General features: G+C 39.0%; 1 protein-coding gene across 50 annotated transcripts in view; it reads left to right on the top strand.

Moving 5' to 3' along the window:
* Positions 1-20,776, top strand: part of PTPRD (protein tyrosine phosphatase receptor type D) — a 1,712,576-nt gene that overhangs the window by 1,605,806 nt on the left and 85,994 nt on the right. For all 50 annotated transcript variants that reach the window (XM_043515489.1, XM_043515496.1, XM_043515490.1 and 47 more), the window contains one exon: positions 11,639-11,762. In XM_043515489.1, coding sequence (XP_043371424.1) covers positions 11,639-11,762 — 124 coding nt within the window. The remainder of the gene's footprint in view (positions 1-11,638; positions 11,763-20,776) is intronic.

Raw genomic sequence — 20,776 nt, 5'->3', positions numbered from 1 at the left:
AGGCAGTCATTTCCCATTTTGTATGTGTGCAACTGATGGTTCCTTCCTAAATGGCGTACTTTGCATTTTTTCCTTTTTGAATTTCATCCTATTTACTTCAGATCATTTTTCCAGTTTGTCCAGATCATTTTGAATTTTAATCCTATCCTCCAAAGCACTTGCAACCCCTCCCAGCTTAGTAACATCCTCAAACTTGATAAATGTACTCTCTATGCCATTATCTAAATCACTGATGAAGATATTGAACAGAACCGGACCTAGAACTGATTGCTGCAGGACCCCACTCATTATGCCCTTGCAGCATGACTGTGAACCACTGATAACTACTCTCTGGTAACGGTTTTTCAACCAGTTATGCACCCACCTTGTAATAGCTCCATCTAGGTTGCATTTCCCTAGTTTGTTTATAAGAAGGTCATGCGAGATAGTATCAAAAGCTTTACTAAAGTCACTAAAAATATTTGCATGAAACTAGGATGTTTGATCCTCAAGCATTCATCTTCTCCTGCTATTTATTTTCTACCTGAAGTGATGCATAATCCTCTGTTTTCAACATCTAATAATTTCCCCAGCAATCAATTATGATATCACAAACAGAGGATTATAATTTAATGTCAGGAATAAACAGATGAACTCTTCAGGCTGAAAGAAGAGAAATACAGAAAAAATATAAGTGATAACAGTAGGAATGTTTTAAAAAAGCAATATTTTTCTATGAGGCATGAGCTTCCCTTAAAGACTGATACTGTTTCAGATATTTTAAGAATCAGGAGACTATTCTGATTTTTTTTCTCCTGTTTTATACTTTTGTGCTATATTTGGTGTATACCTGAGGTTTTCAACCTTTACAGAATACTGTTCTTCTCTCAAGAGTCTCATTTATCTTGCATACCCCAAGCTTCACCTCATTTAAAAACTACTTGTTTACAAAATCAGACATAAGAATGCAAGTGTCACAGCACACTGTTACTGAAAAATTGCTTACTTTCTCATGTTTACCATATTTATAAAATAAATTGATTGGAATATAAATATTGTACTTACATTTCAGTGTATAGTGTACAGAGCAATACAAAACAAGTCATTGTGTGAAATTTTAGTTTGTACTGACTTCACTAGTGCTTTTTATGTAGCCAGATGTAAAATCACGCAAATATCCAGATGAGTTGATGTACCTCAGCGTACCCCCCATGGTACTCATATACCTGGTTGAGAAACACTGGTGTATTCCTCATTGTTAGGCTCCATGCTGATTAGTTTTTTCATGTTGAACTCTGCTTATAAGACTACTAACTTGGAATTTTATTGGAGATAACTTCATTTTTGGGGAGGAGTCGCCAAGTTCTGACTCAGGGCAGGTCTGCACTACAAGTGCTACATTGGCACAGCTACACTTATGCAGCTGCACATCTGTAACGTGTTCGGTGAAGACACTCTGTGGCCAGCGGAGAGAGGTCAACCCCAGGCTCCTGCACCAGCGTTAACTTGAACTGCTGTTCTGAGTTAAAAACTGAGTTGCTGTATCTTCACTGATATGCTAACTAAGATTAACTAACCCAGGTTAAGAACACACCGTTTTTTGGCAGCGTAGACTTGTGGATGGGGAGGGGCAGAGAATGGTTAAAGCTTTGCTTCAGGACAGTTTCGGGCTACAGATTGATTCTCTGACTTTATTGCTATTGCAACAGCCATCATCTATTTATTTTTTCTTGATAATGTTTAGCTATGAGATTTGGTGTCATGCTTAAAGACATTCAGTAGGAATTCATCAACGTGACTGTTCAGTGTCCAGCTGTGCATTTTGGGCCTAGCCCTTCATTCCTTGTATAACCCAAATTCGCATTGTGTGTGCAAAAGAATGGGGGAGGGTCAGGACCCAAGTCTCTCAATAATAGCAGCCTTTACTATTTAATGTGCAAGCCCCAATGTGTTCGGAAAATCTAATTCATTGTCAAGTTGCCCTGATAAGGTATTAATGTTCGTGCATTTAGCATTCATGTTTTGCTAATGCAGTATGTAAATCTCATTCTATTAGAAAGTTTCCTGCATAAAATATTAGCATCTTATTATAGATTCATCAGATATTATATGAATTTCTCATTTCAACCACTGACATTGGTGAAAAAAGGTCAAATTGTTCATTTTTATGGGCAGTTGACTACTTTCTTTAATTTTGCATAGTCTATTTGTCTTGACACGTATTGAGACTTCTGTTTTTCACCCTTCTTTTCATATTTTGTTCTTTAATCATTAGTTTTTCTCTAATCCTTTGTGCTTTTGATGATTTTATATCATTCCAGTATATAGCACCCAAGCTGTGTGCTGGGAAATTCTGCAGGGAGACAACCATGAAGCCCCTTCAGCTCCTGGATGCCCCAAACCCTGTAGGCTCTGAAGCGTCACAGATTCCCCAGTCTTGCCCCTCTCCTGATTTGGTGGCATAGAGAGCCTGAGTGGAGCATAGCTTCATGGCACCCTGATGTGTGTGAACTTCCTCCCCGAGGTCTGGCATCCTGTCACTGTTCACCCACTCAGCAGAACTGCACCTCAGTGTGTTGTAAGAAGAGCTCTCACTGATGGGGGGCAGAATTTTTCCCCTTATAAGTAGCTTAGTGGATTACTTCACAGGCAGCAAAATAAGCCGATTTTGTTTTCCCAGTTTAAAATGATTCCAACAGCCACTTTCCATTATACCAGCTTCCAGTGACAAACTTGTTTAGTGGATGGTGCCTTTCTGTTGTAAACAGTGCCCAAGTCTTTTCACAATAGCAGAGCAGATCCATTTCCAGCAGCAAACTATTTATAACACAATAGCTAAAAGATTAGTCAAAGCATGGGATGGTAATAACAGTATTACAAATACCGTTATTTCATGTGTACAAAGCCTCAGTACTACACAGCTATGCTGCAAAGATATCCAGTTCTTTGTTAATGACAGCTTTATTGAAGACAAGCTTTCCATTGAATCTACTAGAAATCCTATTAAAGTGCCATCCATTAAACCATTAGAGCACTCATTAAAACTGTTAGTGCTGACTTGTTATTCATGAGTTATTGGTCTTTCATGCTTCTGAGATGTCTGCCAATACCACTCTACCCTTTGTTCCCGCATGGCTGTTCAGACCCAAGAAATGTAAATTAGCTTTCTCTCTCCAAAACTATTTTTTTGTGGGTGGGTGGGGCAGCTGAGGGGTGGCGAATGGGAAGGGAAAAGTAACTTACATTTAAGGTGTATTTACCTGGATTTGACAGAAATTGTGTTAACTATATTCATATGTACAGATAAATATTAATCAATAGATTAAGCCATCTGGCCCTACATCATAAAGAAGTGGACAGGGAGTGCTGTCCTGCAGGATATGATGCAGTAATGAACACATCCTGCTATACAATTGGTGAATGGCCGACAAAGACATCTGTTGTTTGATTTTTTTTCATATTGTTAAGCAGACTTAGATTACTTAAGCATTGGGGAGTGATGGGGGGGGAGGGGAAGGAAGGAATTGAACAGTTGAAGATAAGCTTTGTACATTAAGCATAATTTAATAGTTTGTAAATTCCCATTATCAAATAGGCACAATAAAATACTGAACTCCTTTTTCACAACGAACACGTAAAGAGTTCATGCACATTCATATCAATGTCCTCCGAATGCAATCAAGTGTCCAAAAATGTGTCTCAAACTTGTTACGTGTTAAAATTTTTTAAAGAGTTGCCATTTAGAATGAGAGAGAGGGGAAAAAACCTTCTGGGGGAGGGGAGAAAAGCAGGGCGGGGATGGGGAAGGAAACCTATAATTTAGTCTCAAAACTAGTAGTGTTTGTCAGTTTACTCTGCTGGTTTCTAGTTTACTTGTCAAGTATGAAAAGAAAAATATAAGTGACATCTTAGATTTTAAAGTAATTTCCAGTGTACTTTTGCACCATAGGTACAGCCAAAAAAGATCAGACAGTGTGTCTCCTGCAATTAGATAAGTAGAGCCAATACAATACATCATTCCTTCATTCTGAGCCAGTGAAGTGCTGAATAGCAAGCTTCTATTTTCATGTGAGCCATGCAAAAGACTAAATACATTAAGCTACTAATTCTGTCTGGCCAGTCACAAATAAAGCGGGCATGCCCTACTCCTCATTTGATCAATTAATTAAATGTATTTATTTACTTAAAGTTCAGAACCCACATCCTGAAACATATTTGTAAATTGTTTCTTTTTATCTTGAACTGACAATGATTATCTTGATATTAGAACTATGAGCTGAAAATCACTTGGTCAAGTTTTATGTTTATATTACTTTTTTTGCCATCTAATAGGATAAGAAATTTTATTTTTTTAAATGTGGAAAACCAGGAGGCTTAAGGTACAAACTTGGTGCATCAAGCTCCTTCATTTCTTCAAAAACAGAAGGACAAAAATTGTGTCTCTGAGAACAGGGATGGTGCAAATTGATAGTCCTTTTCTAAGTCAAAATGTGTTGATGAATTCCTAATCAGATGATATGGGGAAACTTGTGCTGCAAAAATATAACTTTATCTGGCAAAAAACAAACACAAAAACACAACTGTCCATCTTGCCTTTGATTCATCTTTGATCAATTAAATAGCAACAGAGATAAAGAATCAGAACCAACTGAACCAAAATTTCACTGCCCATCTTCTCCAAGGGGATGAAATATGCTGTCGTGGGGTAGCTGGGATAGTACTAAACCAGGATCTTTAGAAGCAGATTGTGACCTGAGTTATTGAGACACAGAAGAATTTCTCTCTGCAGTTGGTGACATAAAAAAGAATGGTGTGGGCTGTGGAAGACCAAGCCATGACAATGGAATGCTTTATTAATTACTGGGGAATGTGGAGCCCCTAAAAATAAACAAAACTAGTGCTGTGTCAGCGTATAGGTGGCAGATCATAAATAAAATAGGGAGTTAATAAAATATGTGCTAGAAAATACATGCTAGAGCTTTTTATGCTCTGGGAAAAAATAAAACCTTATTCATTTTTTCCTCACAATTCACAAATCTTAAAAGGGGGGGGGAGGGGCATGAATTTTGCCTCTTCAACCTCTCACTCCTCATTAAAACTTTAATTTGTTAAGGTCTTCTTCATAATTAAGTCACACAAAAGTATGTCAGTAGGAGAGACAAATCACTGTATTGGTCAATTCAAAACAGAAAAAAATACCTCACAATTATTCTACATTGCTGTCTAAAATCAAAGGGTTGAAGGACACCCAGCTAATAAATCCCATGTGTTCTCTTTGGTTTTGTCCTGGAAGTCCCAGAAAAGTTCTGGATCATTTCATGCTGAGGAATATATTACACTTTCTCCACCTACTGAATAATGTATTTTTTTTACTCTGAGGTAAAAACACAGATGCTTTACCCATCTATCTAACACCCTCTCCAAATGACAGAAAGTAATCTTGTAATATTCTAGAAGAATATGCCTTAGAGATTCACTGACATTCAGTTGGATGCTATGTTGTCATTCATCTGTCGGTTGGTCTGTCTGTCTAAAGTTATTGTGCATCCAAGCTTAGTTCCACAGTTGGACCTGCCAGAGTGTATTGTGAAGGTTCTGAGCTATTCTACTAACTCTCCCTTGTAGCCAAACACAGTGGATCATATTAGAATTGACCCAGGAAAAGAAAAGAATGAGTCAGTCTCTGAAATTAAACCCTGATTCATGAAAAGAACCCTGTTCAGGAAAGCACTTAAGCACGTGCTTAGCTTTAAGCATGAGCAATGGGATTCAAGTATTCCTTTAAATTTGGCAGGTCCTTTTGCACTATCCTAAATTGGGGCTTGAGAAAGCAAGAGGGAAGGAGAAGCCCTGGAACTAAACTAGTCTGAGGAGAAGTTTGGATGAACTTTTTGTGGCATGGTCCTGCCTCACGTCTTTGTTACTAACCTCACATTCCTAGAGCTCCAGAATACAACCTAAGCTGCAGGAAGGGATGAATTTTAAACAAGAATCTGTTTAGTCTGTGTTCTGTGAGGACCTCACTCACTGACACTGAACATGTGAGCTCTTCATGGCAAGAACTGTGTCCTTTTATTTGTTTCTACAGTAACTGGCACTATGGATTCCCTATCCTGATTAGGACCTTTAGGTGCTACTGAAATACAGATAATACAGAACAATAATAAGTAGCAATGTAGAGAGTCTCTAAGGCTTGTCAGACAACTTCTTCTAAAGGCAGTCTGCAAAGAGGATTTCTTCTCCACTCCCTTCTATGCTAGTATTATAATAGTGTTACCAGCAAATTGACAATGGCCAGTGGAAATGAATGAAGACTGAGCTCCATTCCTAACTCACCACATCCTTGTATATGATTTAGTGCAAAAGGTACAGTCTTGGAGTCTTAAAAATGCTATGTGACCTGCAGGAAGGGAGTGTTGGTATTTTACGTAGTCATTTTATGTAGTCATCCAGACCAATGCAAAGAGACAGCAAAAGGCTGCAAAATCAGAATAGAAGAGTATTACTCTCACTTTGTGCTGGTGTAAATCACTACACGAGGTACAGAGAAAGGGAGATTCAGGTCCCAGGACTGACTGTTATGTCCAATGTGTTAAGATTCCTTGTGTCAACTAAGAAAAGTATTGTGGCTCCAAACTTCTTTCCTTTTGTCAGAACAATACTATACAGTAATTGTATGTTTTTAAAGATTGTTTCTGTTTAGTGCTTCAACTACATCTTCCATTTGATTGCTAAACATGAAGTTCAGGCATTCTTTAGACTCACCAAACAAAAATAATAATCCAAGGAATAAACCCAGACAGACCAGGTTGATTTATTTAACAAGTATCCCTTAAATAAAAATATTTTCTGTAAAAAAACAAACAAAAAAACTAGGGACCAGATTCTCCATTGGAGAAGACCAGTTTGCATTGCATTACCAGCATAAACTAGGCCTAAGGCTGTTGTAACCAGCACAGGGAAGCTCATCCTTAGTACAAAGGTGATTCTCTGGTGGTGTAGAGTTGGTATAGGGTTTCTCATCTCATTCCACATTCCTGCTGGCAGCATAGCAAGAAAAACTGTCCAGAAGAAGGGGAGTGTAGCTGAGACACTCGACTCTGGTCAGATCTCCTACTGCAGCTTGAGCTTCACGTGGTCATTTGCACAACTAAGAGCACTCTGCCAATGGGGGACCAACCATGCACAGAGTTAACAATACGATCCAGTCAATAGAGAGAGTAACTTTAAATCATCTTTGGACACGCACCCTGACATGAGTGCTGTCCAGTTCATCCGGATATCAGGATCTTAACTTACAACTTGGCTTGGCAAGATTTTTAAGAGCCAAATCCTAGACCACTGAGTGTGACCACATAGGTGAGAAAGGGAGAGTAAGGCAACTCAACCCAACACTCCTGCCTAGCCTTATAGGATCTGGGGTCCAGTCAGGTAGGGATAAGCAGGTTCAGTACGCCCACTAGGTATTTCTCTCCCATTCAGATGAGTGTGGAATCTAGATTCTGTCTCCCAGTGCACCAGCCAGTACAGCTGAGCAGGTGGTGGGAGGTGGGTAGTAAGCTACTGCCAGTATTGTATAACTTCTGCCATGGAATACGGTGGAAGCATGGATGGAATCATAGTTCCTAGCTATGTGCCACCCCTTACGCAGGTCAGGCAATAAAACCACAATCTAGCCATTATTTATATTTGCCCATTTGTTTATCATCAAATGTAAAATATACATCTAAACTAAGGAAATTCATTGGGTCTTGTCATTATCTCGGTGTGATCTGCAGAGCCTCTCAAGCAAAGTTGGTGGCATTGGCTGCTCCTCAACTGAAATAAAAACATTTCAAAACAGGAACATTTGTACGTATTCAGAATTTAGTTAGCTAGTATACCACTGGGTTCTGTGAAAACATATGTGGTTAGTAGGCTACTTTAAAAGAAGTTAGTGTGCTTATAAAATATGTTCTTTTTAAATCTCTTTGAACAAAATAACCAAAAACTTGTTGTTTCTGAGATTGAACTTTGTATCAGCCTATATTTCCTGTCTTACTAAACCTCTCTTCAAAATTTAGTCTTTTGTATTTCTCATAGCAGCGGTGCTCCAGTAGAGCAAAATCAAACTCTGTCCCCTGTCAAACCATGTGGCGAGTAATTTCAGAAGTCTCATGGGCACTAATGATAGAGAGCTAGTCACCTCTAGGTTGATCTTGAGGTCAAAAAAGCCTCCATTGGATGGAGTGCATCTACAGTATATCAAGGCAAAGCCATAGAGAGGTGCTGACCTTAAACTTCAAGACAAGCAGCAAATCAGTGAGCCTAGTAAACAACCCACATTATTTTCCATGCCATCAAGTTACAGCTCCAACAAGCAGTTTGAAAACTCCTAAAACAGACCTTTCTTCTTCTCATGGACCATAGCACGTAGGTCACTAAACGTTTTTGCCCTTTCCATTCAATAGTCAGAAAACTATAGATTTTTCCTTTATGATCATGGCTGGGGAATATATTTGAAGGGCCCAGTTTATTTGTTTGGTTTGTAATTCCCTGGCTATATTGCCAACATGGTTGATGGAATGAATAGGATCCCCTGTTTGTTGGAATATTTCATACCACTTATGGGTGGACTACCTTCTTTTTACTGCCAGTAGCTACCCTTTTAAGGTTATTTCCTGTGGGGAATGGAGTTTAGTTCACAAATCATTCAGGGGAGAGTTGCCCCCAAATCGTAAGAGCATAGTAGTGCCGAGATACCTCTTTAATTATTAACCATATCAGTTGCTCTATACTATATAACAACTGCACTGGGTAGTGTCACAGAGGGAACGCAGAATGCTTTTCATAGCATCCATTTCATAGCCTCCAAAAAGAGAGCTGGGTGTTGATAGTTGAGAGGGCTGAATTTCCCTTGAAGAATTGGAACTCCAGTGAACAAGGGATTCCTTTATACCAGTTGTTTTTTCTGTGCCAAGTCCATTCAGGTAAGCAGTAATAAGTAATCTATTATTTACTAGTCAATGACACTGGGATTTCCTGACCTTTTATTTATCCAGATTGGAGATGTAATAAATTATACAGGTTTGGATTAACACTGACATTTTTTAAATTATACTGTTGTTGTTTCATTTTACTCTACTCTCCCCAGTCACATTTATTTCCTAAAATTTCTGTTTTCACTCTGACAAACTCATTTATGCTAGATACGCTTCTTAGAGCCAAGAATTTAATCTAACTGAATTATAGATACTAATGGGAAAGTACAAAGTCAAAGGCAGTTCAGATAGGACAAAGCTGCTTCTCTTTAATTGATACTTGATCTATAAGAAACCGGTGTAGGTTTGGGATATATCAAGCATGGAGTCAGCCTCATCTTTTAACCTCAGTTTCCCTTATGTTGCATTGTAACACAACGTGACAGGATGCAACAGGCTACGGTTTGTGAAGAGGAATCAAGAGAATTCTTTTTATTTTTCCCCAGTGATGCTGTAGATGGCATGTCATGTTATAAATGAAGTAACCAGATGAAAAGTAACATTAGATGAGAAAGGATTAACAGTATCCTTGAACTGGTAGATTCAGTCTAATTACTCTAATTTAGTTTGGGCAGTTTGACACATCTCTAGTTGAACCATACCCTAAGGGAAACAATTAAATAAGGGTTAAAGAGGAATAATAATTTCTGAAGAAGATGCTGAACATCTGCAAGATCAGTAGCTTCTTAGAATATCTTACACCATGAAAAGTTAAACTTGTGTAACTAGAAATCTTCATGCATTTGGCCCCTTCTCAATGATGTCTGTAATAATTACTTAGCTCAGAGTTAATTGGTTTTAAGTCTTAAATCCTAATGCAGTGTTAAGTTTTCACATGCAGCAATTGTAATTTAACCCCTAAATTTCTTTGACATACTGCAGTATTTCTTGGCTCTTTCGTTGTAACTAGATCAAATTTTCTTTCTATGTATCATCCAGGAGAATAAATGATAGTGGCCTTAATTGTTTCATTGATCTCTTGATTCTTATTCAACCCTAATTCCAGCATTATTCATCTTAGAACTGTAGAAGCGCCAGATTTTTTAAAGATATTGAGGCACCTAAAGACGCAGATAGTGGCCTAGTGGGATTTTCAGAAGCACTGAGGTGCCTAACTCCCAATTCCCAGTAGTCATCTATCTTATATACCTTTAAAATCCTTGCTCTTAATTATGGTGTAGAAGTTAGTGTCAGTAAACAGGCTGGGTTTTACAACAAAGTGAATTCAAGGATCTGTCCTAGACTGGTGACAATTGTAACTTGTTCAGTACCTCTTCAGGGCAGCTAAGAAGCTTTTACAACAGTTTCCATGCAGCTTTGTATTTTACAGTCTAGCTGAACTTCACCTTTTTGACAATAAAATATACAGAGGTGAACAATATTTCTCTCATTAACTACAGTGAGAGATGCCAAATATTTAGAATGTAGATATATGAATACCTATATAACGAAGGAAGATTTATCGACTTACTCCAGTGTTCCCAACTTACCTTTCCACAATTGTTCTAGTTAAAATAGGCTGACAATGAGAATCAGTTCGACACTTTTCTTATCTTCAGGGCTGTCCCTACCCATATGCAAAGTATGCAGCTGTATAGGGCACCAGGAACATGCTGCTCCAGCCCCTGCCCCACAGCCCCGCCCCTGCTTCAACCCAGTCCCATCCCCACTCCACCCCTTTCCCAAAGCCCCTGCCCCGCTCCACCCCAGACCCACCCCCCACTCCCATAGGACTGCAGCAGAGCTGGGCCTGCACTCACCGGTGGTGGGAAGTACAGCGACCCAGCCCCAGCCACGCACTGGTGAGTGCTGGGGGGCGGTTCCTCCCTGCCCCCCAAGCTAGCCCTAACCCCCTCTGCATAGGCCTGGGGTCCCACACACACCCCCACAGGGGAGCTGCATAGGGGCCTCAGAATAGCTAGGGATGGTCCTGTGTATAACTATCTATAAGATTATAAAATATTTTGAGAATAAGAATCTGTTTCTACTACAATATTCTCCAACGGCCCCCAATATGTGTATTATATAGGACGTAACACAAAGGGGTCCCCAGTCTCAGCTGGTGCCTCTGGGTGCTACCATGATATAAGTAATAATTTTAAATCCATTTCTTTCTAGAGCATAATCTAGTAAATGTGCAAAAATGTTTGCAAAACACAGGTGGATCCTAAACCTATCAGAATCTTTTTTTAATCTGTATGTGATTTGAAAACTAATGAATAAAAGGTATTTCTATAGTTTACAATTCAAAACATGGCTAAAATCTCAGAAAGCATGATTAGCTATCCCTAGGTGAGTATTAGATTTCCATTTTTGTGTGTCCATATTATTTCATACTCTCTGTCCCTCCTTCCATGTAGAAAGAGAGCTTCTCCTGTTTTTCTCTTTCGTATAAGAACAAATGAGAGGCTATATAAGGAAGATTCCTAAATGTAACTGTCAATAGGTGTCAGTATTATGGAGTGCAGTAGTTTTTTAGGCTGTGGCTAAATGCTTTGTGTCATGCAGTGCTATATGAATAATCTCTGGTTGTGTGGACTTTTTATAAAGCAAAAGTAAAACTGGGAGGTCTGTTTTCAGTCTTTACTATTCATGTTATCTTGTGCTTTTAAGCTAATATTTTTTCATTTTTTTTAAAGTCAATTGACCCTGGCCAGCAGTTTACATGGGAGCATTCTAATCTGGAAGTAAACAAACCAAAGAATAGATATGCAAATGTAATTGCATATGACCATTCTCGTGTTCTACTTTCAGCCATAGAAGGTAAGGAGCTCTTTAACAAATTAAACTCATTAAATTTTAAATGCTAATGTAACAATTTTACCACTTCTTGTCAATTAAATTAATGGCTTTAAATTCATGTAATAATCATTCTATTTCAGTGTTCATTTGCAGTAATTCAATAACATGAAGCATTAAAAACTAGACAAGGTCATATATAGCAAGAGGAAGACTTTTTATTCAACACATCTGCTCCTTGTGTGTATGCCAAGTCTTATCTACTTACCTTTTTGACAAAAATTGTTGCTACTTTTTTACTCCTAACAGCACAACTATTAGGGAGTGTGAGATGGTTTCTTGTCTGGCTCTCACATTATCAGCATAATGGATAATTCGTTTTCATTTGCCAAATCTTTAGTGATACTGATAACACACGAGCCAGAAAGAACAGAGCTTAGCTTTCTCGTCCCAGAATGAGTATGCAGAACTGGCAGTTAGAAAATCCAACTTTTTACTTGTAAACTAAACAATTTTTTCTTGGAAGACATTGACAGGCAATAACTGAATTTCAGGTATTTGTGTTACTGGAAACTCAAAATGCCATTGCCCGTAGATGGGCATGGTAGTATAAATGACAAGGTTTTAGTTGTATCTGTCTTTGACCGACCATTTTGCAAAGATCTGATCATGTAGTGTGCTTCCCTGTTGTGAGTGAATTAGGCTATCCAAGATGATTGGCTCTATAGGGTTTGTCTAGTTTCCCAAGTGCTAAAACAACAGGAGTCACTGATTATCCATCAGAGGATTTTTTCACTGGCTACCTCTCACTACCTACCCAAGCTGTTACTTGGAATTAAGGCAGATTTTCAGATTATTCTACACAGCTGGCCACCATGTATTAGGGATGTCAGTAATATAATTGATTACATATTTAAGTGAGACACTTTAAATGAAAACAAAAATTGCCTTTATTAAGCTTTGATAGATCTTGTATATTGAATTGGCTTTAAAATTAAAGAGGACTTTCAGTCCTTGTATCCTGTATGAAAAGACATACTTATTTCATTTTTAATGTTCTATATGTTAAATTGTGCAGTGTTTTAATCTACATTGTGAACACCTTATCTTTGGCTACTCCCAACCGGCAGACATGGAATATAGCAGTGATGGTATTTATAGATGTAATCAATTCTCTAGTATGCTATGCACAGCCAAGTAAATGCTCGGTGAAGGAAAACACAATTCCACTGGTTGAGCTTTACCTCTTTGCCTAATTTATTGCAGCTGCATATTGTACGCTTTGATAACACAGAGACAGTTTCTCAAGTATATTAGAAAATTTAAATGATTGCCTTGAAAAATTTGCATATAATAATCATCTTACATTTGTTCCACCTATGGAGTTCATTTTACTGGTATTGATTAAATTTTTCGGTGGTGTCAGTTACATTTCCTCACATTACTTTATACAAATATCTAGCTGAACACCAAAGAGTTTACTAAAAATTAGAGTTGTCTCTGCTGTTGGTTAGATTCTCATATTGTTGCTTTGTTGTAATTCAGCACACAAAACAACAACTCCTCCATAAAATAAGGATAGGTAAATAGTAAAAAAAACAAAACAAAACAAAAAAAACCCCAAACCACTGTGCAGTGATGCTCTTCTGAATTGTTTAAATGTACTTTGGAGAAAATGGTAAAGTCACAAGTAACTAGTTTTAAAGCAAGGAAGATGATTTTTCACTGGGTGCAGGCTGGGAAGAGAGTTGAGTAACTGACAAAAGAGAAGAACATTTAATTTCAAATGAATCCATTTGTTGACTCATAAATGAATTAAGAGGTGGCTGGGTTTGAAAAGACCTTCCAGATTCCCCTTAACAAGTGACCCTGGAAATTAACATGTTTTGAAGTTGTGATCAGAATGGGAAAAAGGAAAAAAAACAAACAGAAATAACACTCAGTTAAACAAGGTTAATCCAATTGCCTACTAGACTAACTTTTTAAAATAAAAATTATGAGAATAAAAAAAAAGTTTGAAATAATGCTTTTTCAAGTGTAGTATTTGCAGAAAAGGATTCTACCTGGTAAAGAAATACTTAATGAGATTGAGAAAACATAAACACTAACTGTTTGATTTCCTTTTTAAATGGCATAAATAACCTGAGGAGGTTAAGTGACTAACTCTTTAAAAATGCTATTGATCCTAAGTCCATAAAACATAATTATAGCCATATGAAATATCAGTGATAGACTTACACATACAAATAGCTTTTTGACTCCACCTGGTGATTTACCTACCTTTATAAACTTTTCAGGACTCAATTTACGACAACCAAAGCAACATAAATCAAGAGTGAACTGTTTGCTTGTGTTAAAATAATGTGACTTGAAATAAGCAATAAGTTAACTATTTAACTCCTCATTTCTGAAGAGATTTTCTATGGATATATGTCTGAGTTTTTTTATAAAAAGAAAAGGAGTGCTCGTGGCACCTTAGAGACTAGCAAATTTATTTGAGCATAAGCTTTCGTGAGCTACAGCTCACTTCATAGGATGCATTCAGTGGCAAATACAGTGGGGAAATTTATATACACAGAGAACATGAAACAATGGATGTTACCATACACACTGTAACCAGAGTGATCACTTAAGGTGAGCTATTACCAGCAGGAGAGTGGGGAGGAGGGGAGGAACCTTTTGTAGTGATAATCAAGGTGGGCCATTTCCAGCAGTTGACAAGAACATCTGAGGAACAGTGGGGGGTGGAGGGGGGAATAAACATGGGGAAATAGTTTTACTTTGTGTAATGACCCATCCACTCCCAGTCTCTATTCAAGCCTAAATTAATTGTATCCAGTTTGCAAATTAATTCCAATTCAGCAGACTCTCGTTGAAGTCTGTTTTTGAAATTTTTTTGTTGAAGTATTGCCACTTTTAGGTGTGTAATCAAGTGACCAGAGAGATTGAAGTGTTCTCCAACTGGTTTTTTAATGTAATAATTCTTGACATCTGATTTGTGTCCATTTATTCTTTAACATAGAGACTGTCCAGTTTGACCAATGTACATGGCAGAGGGGCATTGCTGGCACATGATGGCATAGATCACATTGGTAGATGTGCAGGTGAACGAGTCTCTGATGGTGTGGCTGATGTGATTAGGCCGTATGATGGTGTCCCCTGAATAGATATGTGGACACGGTTGGCAATGGGCTTTGTTGCAAGGATAGGTTCCTGGGCTAGTGATTCTGGTGTGTGGTGTGTGGTTGCTGGTGAGTATTTGCTTCAGGTCGGGGGGCTGTTTGTAAGCAAGGACTGGCCTGTCTCCCAAGATCAGTGAGAGTGATGGGTCGTCCTTCAGGATAGGTTGTAGATCCTTGATGATGCATTGGAGAGGTTTCAGTTGGGGGCTGAGGTGATGGCTAGTGGCGTTCTGTTATTTTCTTTGTTGGGCCTGTCCTGTGGTAGGTGACTTCTGGGTACTCTTCTGGCTCTGTCAATCTGTTTCTTCACTTCAGCAGGTGGGTATTGTAGTTGTAGGAATGCATGATAGAGATCTTGTAGGTGTTTGTCTCTGTCTGAGGGATTAGAGCAAATGTGGTTATATCGTAGAGCTTGGCTGTAGACAGTGGATCGTGTGGTGTGGTCTGGATGAAAGCTGGAGGCATGTAGGTAGGAACAGCGGTCAGTAGGTTTCCGGTATAGGGTGGTGTTAATGTGACCCACGCTTATTAGCACCGTAGCGTCCAGGAAGTGGATTTCTTGTGTGGACTGGTCCAGGCTGAGGTTGATGGTGGGATGGAAATTGTTGAAATCCTGGTGGAATCCTCAAGGGCTTCTTTTCCATAGGTCCAGATGATGAAGATGTCATCAATGTAGCACAAGTAGAGTAGGAGCATTAGGGGACGAGAGCTGAGGAAGCGTTGTTCTAAGTCAGCCATAAAAAGGTTGGCATACTGTGGGGCCATGCAGGTACCCATAGTACTGCTGCTGATTTGAAGGTATACATTATCCCCAAATGTGAAATAGTTATGGGTGGGGACAAAATCTCAAAGTTCAGCCACTAGGTTAGCCGTGACATTATCGGGGATACTGTTCTTGACAGCTTGTAGTCCATCTTTGTGTGGAATGTTGATGTAGAGGGCTTCTACATCCATAGTGGCCAGGATGGTGTTTTTAGGAAGATCACCGATGGATTATAGTTTCCTCAGGAAGTCAGTGGTGTCTTGAAGCTGGGATTGCTGGTAGCGTAGGACCTGAGGAGGGAGTCTACATAGCCAGACAATGCTGCTGTCAGGGAGCCAATTCCTGAGATGATGGGGCGTCCAGGATTTCCAGGTTTATGGATCTTGGGTAGCAGATTGAATATCCCAGGTCGGGGTTCCAGGGGTGTGTCTGTGCGGATTTGTTCTTGTGCTTTTTCAGGGAGTTTCTTGAGCAAATGGTGTAGTTTCTTTTGGTAACCCTCAGTGGGATCAAAGGGTAATGGCTTGTAGAAAGTGGTGCTGGAGAGCTGCCTTGCAGCCTCTTGTTCATATTCCGACCTATTCATGATGACGACAGCACCTCCTTTGTCAGCCTTTTTGATTTTGTTGTCAGAGTTGTTTCTGAGGCTGTGGATGGCATTGTGTTCTGCACGGCTGAGGTTATGGGACAAGTGATGCTGCTTTTGCACAATTTCAGCCCATGCATGTCGGCGGAAGCACTCTATGTAGAAGTCCTGTCTGTTGTTTCGACCTACAGGAGGAGTCCACCCAGAATCCTTCTATCTGTAGTCTTGGTAGGAAGGTCTCTGTGGGTTAGTATGTTGTTCAGAGGTGTGTTGGAATATTCCTTGAGTCGGAGGCGTCGAAAATAGGATTCTAGGTCACCACAGAACTGTATCATGTTCGTAGGGGTAGAAGGGCGGAAGGAGAGGCCCCGAGATAGGACAGATTCTTCTGCTGGGCTAAGAGTATAGTTGGATAGATTAACAATATTGCTGGGTAGGTTAAGGGAACCACTGTTGTGGCATGTAGTAGTTTAAATAGTTTAGTGTCCTTTTTCTTTTGTAGAGAAGCAAAATGTGTGTTGTAAATGGCTTGTCTAGTTCTTGTAAAGTCCAGCCATGAGGAAGCTTGTGTGGAAGTTTGGTTTTTTATGAGAGTATCCTATTTGCTGTATAGGATGTTGATCAGGTGGTTCCGCAGTTTCTTTGAGATCATGTGGCACAAGCTGTCAGCATAGTCTGTGTGGTATGTAGATTGTAATGGATTTTTTACCTTCATTCCTTTTGGTATGAGATCCATCTGTTTGCATTTGGAAAGAAAGATGACGTCTGTCTGTATGTGTATGAGTTGTTTCATGAAGTTGATAGATTTCCACTCAGACAGAGACAAACACCTACAAGATCTCTATCAAGCATTCTTACAACTACAGTACCCATCTGCTGAAGTGAAGAAACAGATTGACGGAGCCAGAAGAGTACCAGGAAGTCACCTACTACAGGACAGGCCCAACAAGAAAATAACAGAACGCCACTAGCCATCACCTTCAGCCCCCAACTAAAACCTCTCCAATGCATCATCAAGAATCTACAACCTATCCTGAAGGACGACCCATCACTCTCACAGATCTTGGGAGACAGGCCAGTCCTTGCTTACAGACAGCCCCCCAACCTGAAGCAAATACTCACCAGCAACCACACACCACACAACAGAACCACTAACCCAGGAACCTATCCTTGCAACAAAGCCCATTGCCAACTGTGTCCACATATCTATTCAGGGGACACCATCATAGGACCTAATCACATCAGCCACACCGTCAGAGGCTCATTCACCTGCACATCTACCAATGTGATATATGCCATCACGTGCCAGCAATGCCATTCTGCCATGTACGTTGGTCAAACTGGACAGTCTCTACGTAAAAGGATAAATGGACACAAATCAGATGTCAAGAATTATTACATTAAAAAATCAGTTGGAGAACACTTCAATCTCTCTGGTCACTCGATTATAGACCTAAAAGTGGCAATACTTCAACAAAAAAACTTCAAAAACAGACTCCAAGGAGAGACTGCTGAATTGGAATTAATTTGCAAACTGGATACAATTAACTTAGACTTGAATAGAGACTGGGAGTGGATGGGTCATTACACAAAGTAAAACTATTTCCCCATGTTTATTCCCCCCCTCCACCCCCCACTGTTCCTCAGATGTTCTTGTCAACAGCTGGAAATGGCTCACCTTGATTATCACTACTAAAGGTTCCCCCTCCTCCCCTCTGCTCTCCTGTTGGTAATAGCTCACCTTAAGTGATCACTCTGGTTACAATATGTACGGTAACACCCATTGTTTCATGTTCTCTATGTATATAAATCTCCCCACTGTATTTTCCACTGAATGCATCCGATGAATTGAGCTGTAGCTCACGAAAGCTTATACTCAAATAAATTTGTTAGTCTCTAAGGTGCCACAAGTACTCCTTTTCTTTTTGTGAATACAGACTAACACGGCTGCTACTCTGAAACCTGAGTTATTTTATGTATCTAACTTGCTAAATTTAATATACTGGCTTAACATTGTGTAATAAGTGTTTCTTTTTCAAGCGTCAATACGTCATTACACAGTTTTTCAGTCTATAAATAAAAATAAACATTCCCTGTAGGAAAATACATAAGCTACCCAGTATTTCATTTGACAGCTGCATTTGTTTTCAGCTGCCATGGAAATGAATGCTTTTAATATTGTTACAGGAATATGTTTTAGAGTGACACTATCCACATAGGTCAGGCCTAGCAGCTGGACTATGTTGCATTTGTTATAACCTCATGAGAATCATTGTTCACTATTTTAAATACCTATGAGCCATTAACGTCAATGGGTTTTGGATCCAGCCCTGTGTTCTTTCTAAAATTCTCTATTGAGAAATCTATCCAGCTACAAAAAAGCATTCCATTCCCAAGTAATAACATCAGGTGCTTAGAATGTTTCAGTCAGACATGTGTTTTGTTTTTTGCAACTGTAGTACTTAACAATCTATCTAGATATGGTGACCCCCATCACTTAAATGTTTGGGGACCTCAAAGTTTATCGTTCCGGTGAAGAACTGAAGTACAAAGAGATTCAGTTATGTGCCCAAGATCACAAGGGGAGAGCCAGGGATCAAACTCAGATCTCCCGAATCCTAGTCCAGTGTCTTAACAAACACTATTTGGACAACTGTGATACCTTTGTTATTGATGCTGTTGCACAAACAAGGAACACAGAAATTGCCAGACTGAAGTGGATCCAAGATCCATCTAGTCCAGTATCCTGTATCTGATAGTGACCAGTACTAGATGCTTCAGTAGAAGATTTAAGAACCCAGTTGTAGACAGATGTGGGATAATCTGCTTTCATCATCTCTAAAAATTAAAAATTGACTTAAGCCCTGAATCATGGGGTTAAAGATCTCTTCCAAAAGTTGTATTAGCATTAGCTGTTGTATTCTTATTATACATTTAAACATCCAGTCCCTTTTTTGAATCTTTCTAAGTTCTTGGACTCAACAACTTTTTGTGGCATTAACTTCCACGGTCAGCACTGCATATTGTATAAACAGATAATGGTTTTGAATTTGTGACATTTTAATTTCTTTTCATTAAATGCCATGTTAGGAGGTAAACCCAAGTTGGTTTATGATCATTTCAATTTCTGTCTGAAGAAAAATACCATTTGGCAGGATTCTGCTCCAGTGTGCAAGCTGAATCTCATCTATGATATTGTGCTGTTTTTGGATGTGTCCGGGAGAAACACATGCAAGGAGAGAAGAAGGTGAAGCTGTGTAGTACTAGAAGAGAGCAGAATATCAGAGTTGAGATCTGACATATGGATTGGTGTAGACAATAAACATAAACAGATAAAATTAGCACAAATAGAAAATTCATTTTAGATTTCAAAAGCGGGTTTAAAAATAGTGGGAAATAAAATATTTTTTAAAATGCATGTACATAAAGGGCTTCCAGTTCTTATTCGGAGGCATCTAAGACTAAAAATCTGCGATCTTTGTTTGGATTTGCATAATATTAGTAATTGAAAAAATTCAAGTGTAAATAATATCTGTCATATCACAACTGCTTGATTATTTGTCTTTTGGGCAGTTTAACACCTTTAAAATGAGATTGTGCATTGGAGTAAATCTGTGCATATAAAGAAAAAGGCAAGAAACTGCTAATACACTTATTTTATATTTGGTCATCAATTACCACTAAATTGGCATTCACTGTTTAGGTCATGATCTTTAGCTGTAGAAGGTATTCTGACAAATTTATATTGTTAAATACTTACTGAATAGTTAAGGGCAACAGCAGTGTACTGCAGTCTGGTTACTCATGCTCTCTGTCACACTGCAGTTGTATTATGTTCTGTTCATAAAACAAAACCAAATGTTTAGGGTGATTTCCTGTCCCTTCCCATCCGCAGGCAATGTGCCTGAGACACAGAAGAACCACTGCATAATGGGGATAACAGGGTGTAGAGAGGGCAGGCTGAATGGCTGTCTCTAGATTTGAGTGGCTGTCTCAACAGCAAAGCTGAGGGGAATTTTGAGGGTGTAAACAACCTGGACTGTGGATCTGCTTACCACCCAAAACCACTCAGTGAAGAAATATGTTGGAGTTGCAGATGCTACCAGAGCTGAGAGGCCGTGCTAGGACACAGTTGCTTTACTGATACTCAAAGACCAAGAGGAGACAAGTCCATCCATTTCCCCAACATGTGTATCCCTGCATGTCCCTCTGGAGAGCCCTTGCAAAATGTCCATGGGCTTGGTTTTTGCACAGAGGTGAAGGATGTGGTTTATGTAAATTCTGGTAGTAAAATTGTTTTCCCACCAAATTATTTTGCTTTAAAAAAATTGAACTGAAATTATTTTTGTCTGAAGCAGTATTTTAGTTCATAGGTAAAAGGAACACTATGAATTTACAGTATGTCATCCAGATATTAACGTTAATATTTACTTCCATTCAGGAATTCCTTTGATAGACATCATAGTGTTGTACTGTATATCTTTATTCACCCTGGAAGAGCTGGAGA

The sequence above is a fragment of the Dermochelys coriacea genome, chromosome 5 (assembly GCF_009764565.3).
Source record: "Dermochelys coriacea isolate rDerCor1 chromosome 5, rDerCor1.pri.v4, whole genome shotgun sequence".
In the NCBI taxonomy this organism is placed as follows: domain Eukaryota; kingdom Metazoa; phylum Chordata; order Testudines; family Dermochelyidae; genus Dermochelys; species Dermochelys coriacea.
This window is presented reverse-complemented; position numbering and strand designations above follow the sequence as displayed.